This window comes from Canis aureus, chromosome 27 (genome assembly GCF_053574225.1).
Source record: "Canis aureus isolate CA01 chromosome 27, VMU_Caureus_v.1.0, whole genome shotgun sequence".
Classification (NCBI taxonomy): Eukaryota; Metazoa; Chordata; class Mammalia; order Carnivora; family Canidae; genus Canis; species Canis aureus.
In genome coordinates, this window is record NC_135637.1 from 13,993,489 (window position 1) to 14,009,349 (window position 15,861).

Here is a 15,861-nt window from a genome sequence, read left to right on the forward strand (position 1 = left end):
TCATCCTATGGGAGTTTTATTAGATCAGATTTTATCTACCCTTTCAGACCTGCATCCCGCACCCACAAAAATGCTATCCTTCAAGAACAGCAGGGAATCTTACTATGTCTATTCAGTGCTCCCGGCAAAGCACAAAAACCAAAGGAAACAAAAGGAAAGAGAGGAAAGAAAAAAAGATTTGAGAAAGAATAGGGGAGAAGAAAGCCAGAACAAGCTACCATGGGCTGGCTACCATGGGCGTGACCCACGTGACCTTACAGTTGATTAAATTCTGCAGCATCGTTCAGCTGACCTAACAGGAAGGAGAGCTTTATATTATGCTGTCCTGTGTATGATAATTAACAGCTTTCGAAATACTATTGACAAATATAATTGAATTCGAGAAAAGCACTTTGAGCTGTATCAGTACATTTGAATCACCGGCATCTAAAACATAGGACACATTGTCTTAGGGCTAAGAGTAGACTGGGCCCCCGATTCTGAGGCCACTGGTTTTAAAAGGCATGTAATGCTTCTGACTCCTTTAGGCCCGTGATCTTGGATCCAGCTGAACCTACTGGTGACGTGGGTGGAGGGGACCGATGGTGTTGGCATCTCCTAGCAAAAGACGCTACCGAATGGTTGTCCTCCTTCTGTTTCAAAGATGGAACTGGATATCCCGTGCAATCCTGGAAAGTGCCAGTAAGAATAATCTAAAGAAAGTTTCCCCTGGAGATTACCCTGTGACAAGCTAAAATCAAGAGCTTCTCCTGCTGTAGCAACTTGGAATTCATTCAGTCTCAAATAACAGCCCAACTCAGGAGCTGAGAATAAAACAAAACAGGTGTTTTTTTGTTTTTTTGTTTTTTTTAAATTCCCATTGCAAGAAATCCTAAGGCAGGTGATCTAGGACTCAGGCAACAGCTCCACTGTGCTTTCTCTACAAGCAGAATTTTTCCACTGTGGCACACTTGGCATCTAAGGGTTGGAGAGCTCTTTAGGCCGAGGGCTGTCCTGGGCAGTATAGGATGCTGAGCAGCATCCCTTGTGTCTATCCACTAGAGTATCCACCATTGGGACCACCAAAAATGCCTGCAGACATTGCCAAATGTCCCCTGGGGCATCACTAGCTCTTTCTGACTCCACCTTCTTCATTTGTTGATTTTAGTTTTGTTGGTTCTGCACTTCCAGGTGGCAGGCTTCGGTCCAGGCAGGAAGAACAGCAAAGGGGATGATACTTACCCGGGGTATCTTATTAGAAGCCTCATCCAGCAAATTCTCTTGCATTTCATTGCCTAGAATGGTCATGTGGCTCCCCATAACAGTGACTCCAAAAACTGGGGAGGGGGGTGGTCCTTCATTGCGAATAGAGGTTGGGTCAGCTGACCAAGAGTGTCCGTCACACCTGTCCAAAGCTCCACCTCCTACCAAGACACCTGCCACCAGACTCTTTCTCGGGGTTCTTTCAAAGCAGGTTTTCTCAGCCTCAGCAACTACTGACATTTGGACCAGATAATTCTGTTGGGGCGGGGAGGGGGGGATGCTAACCTGTACATTGTAGGGTGTTGAACAGCATCCCAAATCTAACCTCTAGATGCCACCCAGTTGTGACGATTAAAAATGTCTCAAGACATTGCCTCTTGTCCCATGGAGAGCAAAATTGCCCCCAGGTGAGAACCCAGCTTTAGAAGAACCACTCAACTCTGGAGTTGGCTTTAGTTGTCAAGATCTGCACTATAACCAGTATCCCAAAAATTGTCTCTGGTAACACTAACCCTCTCAGATACACTTCTTTCTTTTTTTTTCTGGCTCTTTTAACCAGTGTTTTAAACTGCTTAGGCTACGTATTATTCTCGCACATCTATTTCTTTCTCTAGACGGTGCAGACACCAGGAAGTTGTGGAATTGGGATGTATCCTATTGTCAATGAGATGTTCTCACTCAGCAGTCATAGAATCCTGGAATGATCATGTTAGAAGAGACTTCTAGAGGTCATCTGGCAGCTGCTTTTTAAAGAATCAATTCGCTGTATAAGAAGCACCACCAGTTCCACTCTTCCCTTGACAATCTCCACTACTCCTTCCCTCGCTTCTTCGACCCCTCTTGAAGTCAAGACCATCACGTACTTTCTCGTGTCACCCTGCTGAACACTCACCCTGCAAGTGACCCACCTTACCAAAAATATCTGCTTTCATCCAGCTTCTTGGGCACCATATTGCTGTCAACTACTGTGTGTTTTCCAATTAGCTCCTTCCTTTTCCTTCAAGCCTTAGCAGAGGGAGCTCTCCGTATTCCCAAAGGGATGCCCTTTACCTGCTCCTTGGTTCTTATAATTCCATGATCTTGCTCTTATGCTCCTCCACCTTGCCTGCCTCCTGTCTGTTTCCCTCTGCACACAAAACCCTGTCTGCACCTGCTGAATTGAAAGTCTCCCAGCCAGTGGCAAGCCAACAGTCTTCTTAGCCCTTTAAACTCTCCAAAGGCTTGGATTATAACTGTCACCTTACATACATAATAACCTATTGTCTTTCCTTCTGAGTCTACCGATCCCCCTGCCCCCAACCATGAGTGTCTTCTTGCCAAATCTCAAGACTTTATGCTCTGGTTTTAGTTTCACAGATACTTGAATGTCTAAGCATTTTAACCTCAAATATCCACTTATAGTTTTAATGCTACCCCATATACCACTATACCAACTGTCATATAATAATGTATCTAGTCATTTGTCCCCAGCTCCTGGCACAGAGCTTTAGAACCACTTGGAATTTCCCGATAGGAGAGTCTTTTGCATTCATAGGGAGCCCCTTCCAACCATCCCTGAGTTTATGCTAACGAGTTTTGGGCAGCGTTTCAAAGGAGAGATTGGTCATGCCAGCAATGCCAGGCATGTGATGAGAGGATTGAAACTTTCAGCCCCATCCCCCCTAACCTCCCAAGAGGAGAGAGGGCTGGAGATTGAGTTCAAGCTCATGGCCAATGATTTAATTAATCATGCCTTTGTAATGAAACCCCAATAAATTTCTGTGGACAATAAAGCTTGGAAAGCTTCCTGGTTGGTGAACATAGCAGTGCATTGTGAAGATGATGCATCCTAACTCCATGGGGAAGGGGGCGCTTCTGCACTCGGGACTCTTTCAGCCCTTCTGTGTATCTCTTCAGCTGCCTGTTCATCTGTATCCTTTATAATAAGATGGTGATTGTAAGTATGGTATTTTCATGAGTTCTGTGAGTTATTCTAGCAGGTTATTGAACCTAAACGGGGGATCATGGAAACCCCTGAATTTGTAGCCACATTGGTAGGGGGCAGTACAAGTATTCTGAGGACCCCACTCGCAGCTAGCATCTGAGGAGGAGACAGTCTTGCTGGGAGCTCACCCTTTAACATGTGAGGTCTGCACTGGCTCCAGGTAATGTCAGTAGAATTGAACTGTAGGACCCTTAGCTGGTGTGGTGCCAGTGAGCTGGTGTTGGTATGTACCACAGCTCTTGTCCAGAACATGGGCAAAGGAAAGAGCCCTTGAAGGAAGAATGAATGCTCTGCATTCACATCCACTCAGTCGACAACTAGTGACCAGACCCTTCTAGATGCCCCAGCTTGCACTAGAGACATAGACAGGAGACCATAAGACACTGCTTCATCCTCAGGGGTTTATGATACACCTAGAGGTACACCATCTGAATCCCTTAAATAAAAATGAAGAACTGTGTACAACTGTATGGTCAGTGGTACAGATGTAGTGGATTAAGACCTATAACAATGAATAAAGTAAGTGACTCAGAGTATCCCAAAGGAAGGAGGGAAACATCCTGCTAATGTCTTTTCAGCATTTGGCAGACATTTAAGTTCATTTTTTAAAAATTTATTTATGATAGTCACACACAGAGAGAGAGAGAGAGAGAGGCAGAGACATAGGCAGAGGGAGAAACAGGCTCCATGCACTGGGAGCCCAACGCGGGATTCGATCCCAGGTCTCCAGGATCGCGCCCTGGGCCAAAGGCAGGCGCTAAACCGCTGCACCACCCAGGGATCCCGACATTTAAGTTCATTAAGAGCAAAGACAAGAGAGCGTTCATAGTGATCAAGAAACATGTGGTCAGTGGTCATCACTGGAAGGAATGAGAGCACCAACCCTTTTTTCAGAAAATCGGCAACACAACAGCGATGAATAGAATATAGTTAAGCCTAGCATTTCTTGTACAAACTATATTTCAGGATAAGCAGACAGCTATAACTAATAAGAAAAAACAAGGGTTTTTTAAAAAAAGATTTTATTTATTCATGAGAGACACAGAGAGGCAGAGAGAGAGGCAGAGAGAGAAGCAGGCTCCATTCAGAGAGCCCGATGTGGGACTCGATCCCGGGACTCCAGGATCACGACCTGAGCCGAAGGCAGATGCTCGACCACTGAGCCACCCAGGTGCGTCCAAAACAGTTTTTTACAAAAGAATTCTACTTAATATTTGTTGAAAGGGTGAAAATTAGAAACGTCACCATTTTGCAACCTTCACTGAAATGAATGATAAGGCAGAGACACGGATGAATGGGACCAGTATAAGATACATAGAGGGGGAGCTCTAGAATGGAAGGTGGCAGACCATCACCTCCCAACCCCATGGTCCATCAAAGCATCAGGAGAGGGACATGGGTGCCTGCCGGTGGGAGGCAGTAGGGAGCACCCAGCACCATCCATTAAGAGTTTTTGTCAAGTCAAAAGGGGAAAAAATGGCCATAAGAGCAAAAGGAATTGCGTTAGCAAACCCCAGAGAAAATGTGTCCGGATACACTTCACGGGGAATAACATCTGAGTAAAAAAAGCAAGAGAGAAATGTGTGTGAAAGGGAAATGAGCCAAGAACGTAGCAAGAATCCAGTTAGGCAGAGTTCAAGGTCAAGGTCCCAGGCCCATCGTCCATTCTGTTACCCTGGCAGCAAGGCCCCCACTCAGCCCAAAGGAAGTAAGCAATGATTAGAAGCAGGGCTACCCATGGCAAGTGGCCAACGGCCCAGAAAGAGTTTGGGAGGAGCTTGAGTGACAGACCATAAACGAGGCCACCAATGGGGAGGATTTGCGGATAAGAGGATTATCCGGAGCCTGTCTGCTGGAGCCTTCCAGCTGCTCTGAACTGAGGCTTCTCCAGCTAAGTTTGCTCAAGTGAGAGCACGTAATATGTTACCACCCTGGTTCTGTTTCTTGACATTAGTGCCTGGGATGAATCTCACACAAAGAAATAGATGAAGAAAACTCACTCTGTCCTTCCTGGGGCTGCCCGGAGTGGAGTGTAGGCCTAGTGGGATGCACAGGGAGCGAACGTGAGGACTCAGTAACCCAAGCCAACAGAGAGGGTGCCATCTGAGCACCCACGTGCCCGGCACGCGCATCTCTGGAGTTCCTCAGAGATGAGCTGAATCTGAGGCCGTTCTCTTCTCTTCCTCTTCGCTGGCAGCCCAGCCTGGGACTTGCAAGGGAGAACCGCTTGTGTTCTGAGGGACGGGCTCCAGTTGATGGAGCAGGAAGGCCTACAGTCCCGTGCAAAGGGGCTCCGTCAACAACCCGAGAGAGCCTGGAAGAGGACTGTCCTGCCGTTAGGAGCACCGCGTGGGCAACCCCTTGATATGGCCTCAGGGTGCCCAGTGTGTAGCATCGGCAGGCTGGTGGCCCTCTGACCTCCAGAACTGTGAGATACTGAACTTGCATTGTTTTCAGCCACTGAATGTGCAGGAATTTGTTTTGGCAGCAGCCCTCCCAGGGGCGTGTGGTGGGGTGCAGGTAAGCAGGCAGCGGGGCCCAGGCCCCTGGGGAGTCAGCCTCCTCCGCTGCAGGACCCCTGCTGCCCAGCCTGAGCCAAGGAAGTCAGTCTGCAGGGAGACACCTGTGGTTTCCTCCTCTGGCCTCAAGGCCACACCAGGGAGTGGGGAGAGAGAGGGAAGAGGGGGGAGGGAGAGTGCCTTGCTACCCCTGATTTCTCCTCATTCTGGCCATTCCCACCTCGGAAGGAAAATACTGATTTTCTAACATTGTCCGCGTGATCTCACCTGGAGCGTGTCAACTCCCTTGCACCGGGCAGTTTCACACTCCTGGTCCGTTCGCAGGCCTGCCAGGTGTGCGACTCCGGGGGTGCCATCGTGCAGCGCTGTGGCCCTGGGCTTTGCTCTTTGCTGTCATCTTGTGGTCTTCGCGAGAATTCCATCCACGGGAGCAGGAAGCGGGGGAAAGTCCCAGAAGGGCATTAGGCTTAAGGCCACTGCAAAGAGTTAGGGGAGTGAGGTTCACTTGGAACCAGGATCCAGACAATAAGGCCTCTTTAAGCAAACTGTGATTTCCACAAACTGTCCACTAACCACTCACTAGGAGCAGAGAAGGGGAAGGTGACCAATGGCTTTTAAAACAGGCCTAGGAACACTGACTGGATCGACTCTACTGAGATTAATTCAAATCTGTTGAGGAATTTCCGAAATCATTCTATGCTTGAATATATTCAAGCCAGAAATGGGTCCTTCAGGGTGCCAGGGTGGCTCAGTCGGTTGGGCGGTTGGGCGTCTGACTCTTGATCTTGGCTTGAGACGTGATGTCAGGGTTGTGGGATGGAGCCCAGTGTCAGCACTTGGGTTGGAGTCGGCCTCTGCCCCTCCCCTCACTTGCACTCTAAATAAATTAAATAATAAATAAAACCTTAAAACAAACTGACAAGTCTTTCCCCTTGACCTGGAATGTGACCAAGAGACGTTCAACTCTTTGAGTTTGACTGGCTTTCCTACTTTTTAGAAGCCCCTATTAAAAGGTTAATGCAGGGCAGCCCAGGTGGCTGGCTCAGCGGTGTAGCGCTGCCTTCAACCCGGGGTATGATCCTGGAGACCCGGGATCAGGTCCTGGGTTGGGCTCCCTGCATGGAGCCTGCTACTCCCTCTGCCTGTGTCTCTGCCTCTCTGTGTGTCTCTCATGAATAAATAAATAAAGTCTTTAAAAAATATAAATAAATAAAGGGTTAATGCAGGATGCCTGGGTAGCTCAGGGGTTGAGCATCTGCCTTTGGCTCAGGTCATGATCTCAGGGTCCTGGGATTGGGTCCCTGCATTGGGCTCCCTGCAGGGAGCCTGATTCTCCCTCTGCCTCTCTCTGTGTCTCTCGTGAATAAATAAATAACTTTTTTTAAAAAAAATTTTAAAAATAAAAGGTTAATGCAGGAGATCCTAAAATATTAATGGAACAGTGTTCATGGATTGGGAGGCTTAGTCTTGTTCAGATGACAATACTACCCAAGGCAATACACAGATTTAAAGCTATGTCTCTTAAAAATTCTCATGGTATTTTCTACAGAAATGGGAAAAACTCATCCTAATCTTCATAGGGAATTTCAAGGGACTGAGACTAGCCAAAGTAATCTTTAAAAATAAGAACAAAGTTGGAGAACTTACATTTCCAGATTTCAAAACTTGACACAAAGTTACAGTAACCAGAACAGTGTGATATCTGCATAAGAATAGACATACAGAGATGCCTGGGTGGCTCAGTGATTGAGGGTCTGCCTTTGGCTCAGGGTGTGATCCTGGATTCCCAGATTCCCTGGAGGAGTCCCACTTGGGGCTCCCTGCATGGGGCCTGCTTCTCCTCCCTCTGCCTGTGTCTCTGCCTCTCTGTCTCTCATGAATAAGTAAATAAAATCTTAAAAAAAAAAAAAAAGCATAGACATATAGATCAACAGAATAGAATTGAGAGCCCAGAAAGAACCCCTCATGTCAAAGATCCATGGGTTTCAACAGAGATGCCAAGGTCATTCTATGGAGGAGAATTTGGTCTCTGACACACAGTGCTGGGAAAACCGGATGCATGCATGTCAAGAATGAACTGGGGCCCTTACCTTATACCATATACCGTATGCAAAAGTTAACTCAGCTTTGATCCAAGGCCCAAAATCTAGGAGCTAAAACTATAAAGCTGTCAGAAGAAAACATGCATGATCTCATATTTAGCAATGTTTTTTTTAAGTGTGACACCCAAACATAGGCAAACAAAGAAAAAATACATAAATCAGACTTGATTAAGATTAAAAACTTCTGTGCATCAAAGGACACAATGAGGGAGTGAAAAGACCACCCACAGAATGAGAGAAAACATTTGTAAATCCTGTCTGATGAGGCTTTAATATCCAGAATATATAAAAACAACTACTCCACAACAAAAAAAAGACAAAAATCTGATTTTAAAATGGGCCAAGGACTCGAAGATATACAAATGGCTAAAAAATACATAAAAGATGCTCCACATCATTAGGGAAAATGCAAATCAGAATCCTAACGGGCTACCACTTGGCACCCAGTAGGCTGTCTATCATTAAAAGACGGAGAAGACCAAGAATTGGAGAGGGTGTGAAGAAGCTGGAACCTTCACACACTATAACTGGGGTACGGCTGTTGTGGAAACAGCTTGGCAATTCTCCAAAAAGTTACACACAGACCCAGCAATTCCACCCCTAGGTATACACCTGAAGGAACGGACCACAGGAACTCAAACAGACTTGTACAGAAACAGTCCCAGCAGGATGATTCTCAACAGCCCAAAGGTAGAAACAACCCATTTGCTCAGCAACAGACAGATGCACGAGCAAACCATGGTCCATCCGTACGATGAAGCGTCGTCAGCCATAAAAGGAATGAAGCCCTGACCCATGCTACATCGACAGATAGACCTTGAAAACATTCTGCAAAGTCAAAGGGGCCAGACACAAAACACCAATTATTAAATGATTTCATGTGTACGAAATACCTAGAATAGGTAGGCCCAGAGACAAGAAGTAGTTAAGAGGTTATCGGGAGCTAGGAGAAAAGAATAGCAGAGACTTATTGCTTGATGTGGAAAAGGTTTATGTCTGGGGTGATGAAAAAGTTTTGGAAATAGCGGTGATGGTTGCAGAGCATCGGTTATATCATTACGAGTAATTATATACCTGACAGCGGCTGAAATGGCAAATCTCAGTTCGTGGATATTTTACCACAATAAGAAAATAATAAATAGACGCAAACACAACTGAGAGAAGACCATTTCAACGAACGCTCTTAAAACCAGAACCCAAACTGTCGTAATAAATGTGGGGATAAGAGGACAGGCTTGATTGTAAAGTGATCTTGAAAAATGAGGATTAAAACAAGCTTAAATGACATTTAACACACCTCACACTGTATTCCAATTCATTATTAACTCTTAAAGAGAGGTAAGATCGACTCTTCTTCTCTTTTATCCCCAATAAGATTATTTCTCACTTAGAGACATGTGAGACTGAACACAAGTGTCCATCTAAGTGTTGGGGCTGGGAAACTATTTGAATTCAGATGAATTTCTGGGACACTGGGTGGCTCAGTGGTTGAGCATCTGCCTTCAGCTCAGGTCATGATCCTGGGGTCCTGGAATCAAGTCCCACATCGGGCTTCTTGCAGGGAGCCTGCTTCTCCCTCTGCCTATGTCTCTGCCTTTCTCTGTGTGTCTCTCATGAATAAATAAATAAAATCTTGGAAAAAATTAATACAGACAAATTTCATAAGAGTCAGTTCACTGGTGAGTGCTCTCACATCTTGAGGCCTTGGCTTCCATGAGATCATAAGTATATGGAAAGCTGCAGATACCCTGGACTCATAGGAATTGTCACCTTATTAGCATTGTTAGTGGCAGACAGGACCAGACAGGACCCATCATCTGCAGAGACCAGCGCAAAATGAAAATGCAAGACCCCTTGTTCAAAACACACTAAGAGTTTCAAGACTATCACATCAGAGCATCAAACCGAGTACGCTTCTGAGTGAAGAGCCCATGCAGCTGGCCTTGTCGGTAGCTGAGAACTAGCAGGTGCTGAGGAGTAGCTGGAAATCTAGGGGTGCTGGATGAAAGTACAGAAGAGAGAAGTGGGAGGTGGGTGGTCCCAAGGCAGACTGAACAGGCTTAATACACTGTACCCCACCTTCAGACCACTCTTCGCTTGGCCTTGGCCAAGCTGGGCTCAGCTCTGTGCATCCAGTCCAGGAAGGAACGAACAGAAGCTGCTGAACATCATCGTGTTCTGTATGGTGCCTGGCACGGGGCTCTTCCTTCATCTCATTTGATTTTTGCCTATGAGGTATAGATACTTTCATTCCATCTGATGGAGGGGGAAACTGAGGCTCAGAACAGCTCTCTTGCTGGAGGGCCCTGCCAGGTCTCATGTTCACACCCGGGACCCCGCAGGAGGAGACTCCGCACTCATTCTCAGCTGGGTGCCAAGAAGCCATGCATCTTCCTTCTGCCTTTGTAGGGCTCCTGAAAGCAACAGAGGCTCCGTGTCCTTCTTCCCCCTCCCTGCTCACAACTTCCAAGTCTCCTGCAATAAACAGCCCAGACGGGCCCACTGCCAAGGCAGAAACTCCATTAGCAAGCCTTATTCTAGGGGCACTGCCCGGCCCTGCTATTTCAAAGCCGCTCTGAGTCAAAATGTCCCTGCTAATGGGCAAAGCATGCTTCACTGCTCAGCTTGATTTAGAAGCCTTGGAGAATGGATGCTTCTGTTGCTGCAGTAGAAAGTCTGAGCCAAGAGGGCAGAAAAGGAAGGGACCCTGCTGCTGGCTCTGTCTGGCCCAGGAGGAAGAACATGATAAGCACCTGCCACCATGTCCTGAGCACTTGCTTCCCTTGGGCCAAGAAATGAGATAAGTGCCTCGTCACCCTAAATCCTCAAAACTGCCTTCCAGAGTGTATACTATGATTCCCATTTTACAAATAAGGAAACTGAGGCCCAGTGAAGCCACTTCCCTGGCCCAACGGCCTGCAGCTAGTGAGTGGGCTGGTGGGATTTTACCCTGCACTTCTCTGTGTCCAGATTTAAAGCTTTTAAACCCTTAGCTCCATGAACTCTTAAAAAGCCAGCTTTGAGGGCCAGTGAACCATCGTGGATCTCAGCTTGCACAGAGAAAAGGTTCCAGTGGCCACAGGTAATCAAAAACAAAAGATTCTCCTTGAGTGATAAGCCTACTTCCCGTCTAAGCTTCAAGGTCAGGCTGCAGCCCCCACTCAATGTGGGCCAGGTGACCCCCTCTCGGCTGTCATGACCCAGGCCCCAGGGACGGACCCTCACCCATGGGGGTCACCAGTCCCCCCCCGGCCGCCCCTACCGAGAGCCTGGCAGACGCCCCAGCAGCAGCTCCCAGGGACCGCCACCGATGAGCCCAGCCTCAGGGGTTGGTTAAAATGAAGATTCCAGTCCAATTACTCTTATGATTGAAAATAGTGATGAATAAAAGCGGTATCTTTGGAGACAGCTCCAACAAGTGAAATGTGATATTAGAGGATCTGTGATCTCTGCTGATGCCACAGACTTACCCGCTGCCTGCACCAATGTGCTTTGTTGCCCGTGTTTGTAGCAGAAGGAAATGCCACATTGTACTCCAATTCCTTGGACCCCATCCAAATTCAAGGGGTCAGAGGCCAGTTTGCAGGGTCTCCAGGTCCACCAAATCCTCCGAATCACCCCACTTCTGCTCCATCCTTCTTTCTCCAGACTAACCCCAGATTCCAATCCCCCCACCGGATGTTGAAGCTTGAGGCCCCCCTATGGTTTTCCGGTGGCCACACCCAGGATCAGCATGGACAAGTTCTTGTGCAAGTCTCAGGTTGGTGGTCACCTCCTCCCAGAAGCCTCCCGTCCCCTCAGGCTGCATCAAGTACCTCCCCTGTCCCTCCCTAGGCACCATCTCCCCCCACCCAACACTGACCACCCCATCCCGGGCTATGCCAGCCAACAAGCTGGAGAGAACCTGATGTGTTACTTCAGAGTTGAGAGCCACCTGGTCTCATCCCCACCATGTTCAGCCTGAGGATGCATGCTGTACACAGAGGAGGGCTGCCCGCCCTCAGTGACCTCATAGTACAAAGGACCCTAAGGTTAGGGCTCCTGAGAGGAGACGTAAGGCTGGACTATCCAGGTGGCCCAATGTCACCATGAAGGTCCTTAGAAGAGGAAGATGTCAGATAGGAGTGAAGAAAGTCCATGTGACAAGAGAAGCAGAGAGGGAGATTGAAAGATGCCCTGCCGCTTGCTGGCTCTGAAGATGGAGCAAGGGGCCACAAGCCACAGAATGCAGGTGGCTTTCTGAAGCTGGAAAGGCTAGAAGACAGATGGTCCCTTGAAACCTCCAGAATTAATGCAAGGCTGCCAGACCTGGACTTTAGGACGTCTGACCTCCAGAGCTGTGAGATTATAAGTCTATGTTGTTTGAAGCCACTCAGTTTATGGTCATTTGTTACAGCAGCCACAGGAAGCTCATACAGTGACCTTGACCACGGCCTTTTGACTCTGTGGGCCTCTGGTGTCTCATCTGTACAATAAGAATGATCTCAGTGTCCCCCGCCTGTGGGGAGATTTAAACAAGATAATATATATAAAAAGGCCTGGGGGACACCTGGGTGTCTCAGTGGTTGAGCATCTGCCTTCAGCTCAGGGTGTGATCCTGGGATCCTGGGATCGAGTCCCACATCGGGCTCCCTGCATGGAGCCTGCTTCTCCCTCTGCCTGTGTCTCTGCCTCTCCTTGTGTGTCTCTCATGAATAAATAAATAAAATATATTTTTTTAAAAGGCTTGGAAAGTGTCCTATAAATAAGGATTGGATCTTTCAGTCAATTTCACTGTATCCTTAACCACCTCTCTTTCTGGCTATTAGCTTTGGGTCAAAAGCTCCTCCTCCTCTCTCCTTCCACCCCCTCTTCCGTGCTGGGGAAATCTCCGGATATGTCTTCCATATTCTCGCCCTGCAGATTCAGCTTCTAGATGAATAGCTGGTGGCTGGCCAGGGGTCAGTGGGTTGGCCAGAGCCCAGGATGGAAGAACATGGGACAGAATCAGATTGTCATAGCAGAGAGGACAACAGTAGGCGGTGGCCACCTTCTTTTCTGCAGGTGGGCTGCCCTGTCTCCCCGACCAAGTAGAGTCCCTCAGATAGCCTGTTAACTACCAAGCACACTGGGCAAGCCAAGAAAACTAACCCCGCTGAGGAGCTCAGTCTGCTCTCTACATGCTTGTCTTCCTTGGTGGGACTCTTGCCTCTGCTAAAATTCATTCATCATGTGTCCACCCCCCAAGTACATGCCAACACCATTGGTTGTCCATCAGTGATCACTCCACCCTTCTTCCTTGCTCCTAAAACCATCCACCCAGTCCCAAGGGATGAGCCTTGATTGGTCTAAGCCATCCTGGCATCCTGTGCCCTCTTGCAAGTGATTGATCTAGAGGTGGGCATGTGAGCCAGGTCTGGCCAATTAAACATAAAGGGAAATCTGCCAAGGGATTCTGGAAGACTGTCTTCCTGGTAAGAGAGATGAGCAAAGAAAAGACTATTTTTATCTTCTTTCTCCCCTCTTGCTCTGTACACTGTTGTCTGAGGTTGTGATTTCTGGAGCTTCAGCAGCCATCTTGTGACTTAAGGTGACTATGCTAAGGCTGAAGTATCAACACGTCTAGGAAGGAAAAGCTGAAGGATGACAGAGCCTCCCTAGCTGGAGTAGTTAATTTTATGTGTTTGTTTAGCTAGGCTATGATGCCAGGATGTTTGGTCACCCACCAGTCTAGATGTTGCTGCGAAGGTGTTTTTAGATGTGATTAGCATTGAAATCGGTACTGATTAAGCAGATTACCCTCCATAATGAGGGCGGGCCTCATCCAATCAGTTAAAGGGGAGAGGAGGGGAGAGAGGGAGAGAAAGCAAATATGGTAAAATTGTTAACATTTACAGAATCTGTGTGAAGGGTATACAAGAATTTATTGCATTCTTTCCAACTTCTCTATATGTCTCAAATTTATTTTTTTAAAGATTTTATTCATTTATTCATGAGAGAGAGAGAGAGGCAGAGACACAGGCAGAGGGAGAAGCAGGCTCCATGCAGGGAGCCCAACGTGGGACTCGATTCTGGGTCTCCAGGATCAGGCCCTGGGCTGAAGGCGGCGCTAAGCCACTGAGCCACCCCAGGCTGAATTTAAAATAAAAATTTAAACCAAAAAGAAGGTGGGGAGGGAGCCAGGTTCAAACTTGGTTTATTCCATGTAAGTAATGCCTGGGCTTTCCCTGGGAACCTGGGGTCAGAGTACCAGCAACTAGATGCCCAGAAGCCAGCTCGGGTCAGTGACAGTCCCTCCCATATACAAAACCAGTGCCTCCTGGGGCGCCCAGGTGGCTCAGTCAGTTAAGCATCTGCCTTCAGCTCAGGTCATGATCCTGAGGCTCTGGGTTGGAGCCCTGCCTCAGGATCCCTGCTCAGTGAGGAGCCTACTTCTCCCTCTCCCTCTGCCCTCCACCCCCGCTCATGTGCTCCCACACTCTCTCTCATAAATAAATAAAATATTTTTTGAAAAAACCAGTACCTCCTTGAAGCTATGGTTGATTCCACTGAGCCATGAAAGTCTCTTCCAAACTGTACAGCATCATATACACACCAGTGGCGTTATGATGGTGATGCTTTTATAGCATCATGTTTACTTTGGGAGAATTTGGATTTTTGTAGGCGAGATTTGCTTGAAGCTATGTGTGCTCCTATCACAGCAGAATAGGACGCTACATTCAAATCCAGACTATACTGTTTAGTGGCCATGTGACCTTAGGGTTGGCACTTGAGTTTTCTGTGCCTCAGTTTCCTTACCTGAAAAATGAGGATAATAATTGCACACCTCTCACAGGAGTGTTTGTGAAGGTACAGGCAGTGCCTGGCACAGGGATGATGCTCTGTAACCACAAGCTGTCATCATCACCGATAGTCATGATCCTGAGCCACGGAGTCACACAGACCCAAGTTTAGCTTTTGCTGTGCCTAGCATATGCTGGCTGATGACACTAAGTTAGTGACTTGTCCCTCCCAACGTCCGTGTCCTCATGTGCAAAGGTGGTCAGTGCTAACACGTTCACCTGCAAAATTACCTGCACCACCCCAGAGGATGGCTACCATTACAACAAAACAAAATACCAAGGATCATTGGTGAGGATGCAGAGAAATAGGAACCTTTGTGCACCAGTGGTGTGAATGTCAAATGGTACAGCTGCTATGGGAAACAGCATGGCAATTCCCAGAAAAAAATTAAAGATAGAATCTCCATATTCTATTAGTCAGTTTAGGTTTCCATAGCAAAATACCACCGACTGGGTGGTTCAAACAATAGACATTTATTTTTTCACCATGCTAGAGGCTAGAAGTCTGAGATCAGCGTGCCAGCGTGGTCAGGGTCTGCTGAGGGGTCTCTCCCTGGCTTTGCAGGCAGCCACCTTCTCGCCGTGTGCTCGCATGTTCTTTCCCTCACATGAAAACAGGGACACAGAGCTCTTGCTCTGTGTCTTCCTCTTTGCATAGGGCCACTGGTCCTATCTGATTAGGCTCCCACCCCTACGACCTCATATAACCTTAATTCCCTCCTTTTTTAGGTCCGCCATGTCCCCAAATGCATTCTCACTGGGTTTAGAGCCTCAGCACATGAGCTGGAGAGGGCGGGCACACTTCAGTCACAGCATAAATAAATGATCCAGCAGCTCCACTTCTGGGTCTATGTTGGAAAGACTTGAGAGCAGGGTTTCAAAGAGCCTTTTGCACACCCACCTTGAGAGCAGGGTTTCTCACAACGGCTGAAAGGCAGAAGGGACCCCGGTGTTCACCCATCCACCGACAGATGGATAAACAAAATGTGGTGCACGCAGGCAACGTTATCTTCCCGGATCTTCTTCAGCCTTAAGGAAGGGAGCGCTGACACCTGCTGCCACGTGGATGAACCTTGAGGACACTGTGCTCAGTGATAAAAAGCCAGTCACAAAAGGACAAATACTGTGTAATTCCACTTATATGCAGTATTTAGAGTAGTCAAAAATCACAAAGACAGGAAGTAGAATGGGAG

The 15,861-nt window shown here is 47.5% G+C and overlaps 1 protein-coding gene across 1 annotated transcript in view; it reads left to right on the forward strand.

The window, feature by feature from the left end:
• Positions 1–3,014, forward strand: part of LOC144299625 (2'-5'-oligoadenylate synthase 3-like) — a 45,306-nt gene extending 42,292 nt beyond the window's left edge. Inside the window, exons 25-26 of the mRNA XM_077875016.1 lie at positions 528–681; positions 1,857–3,014. Coding sequence (XP_077731142.1) covers positions 528–681; positions 1,857–1,946 — 244 coding nt within the window. The 3' untranslated portion in view covers positions 1,947–3,014. The remainder of the gene's footprint in view (positions 1–527; positions 682–1,856) is intronic.
• The last annotated feature ends 12,847 nt before the right edge of the window (positions 3,015–15,861 follow it).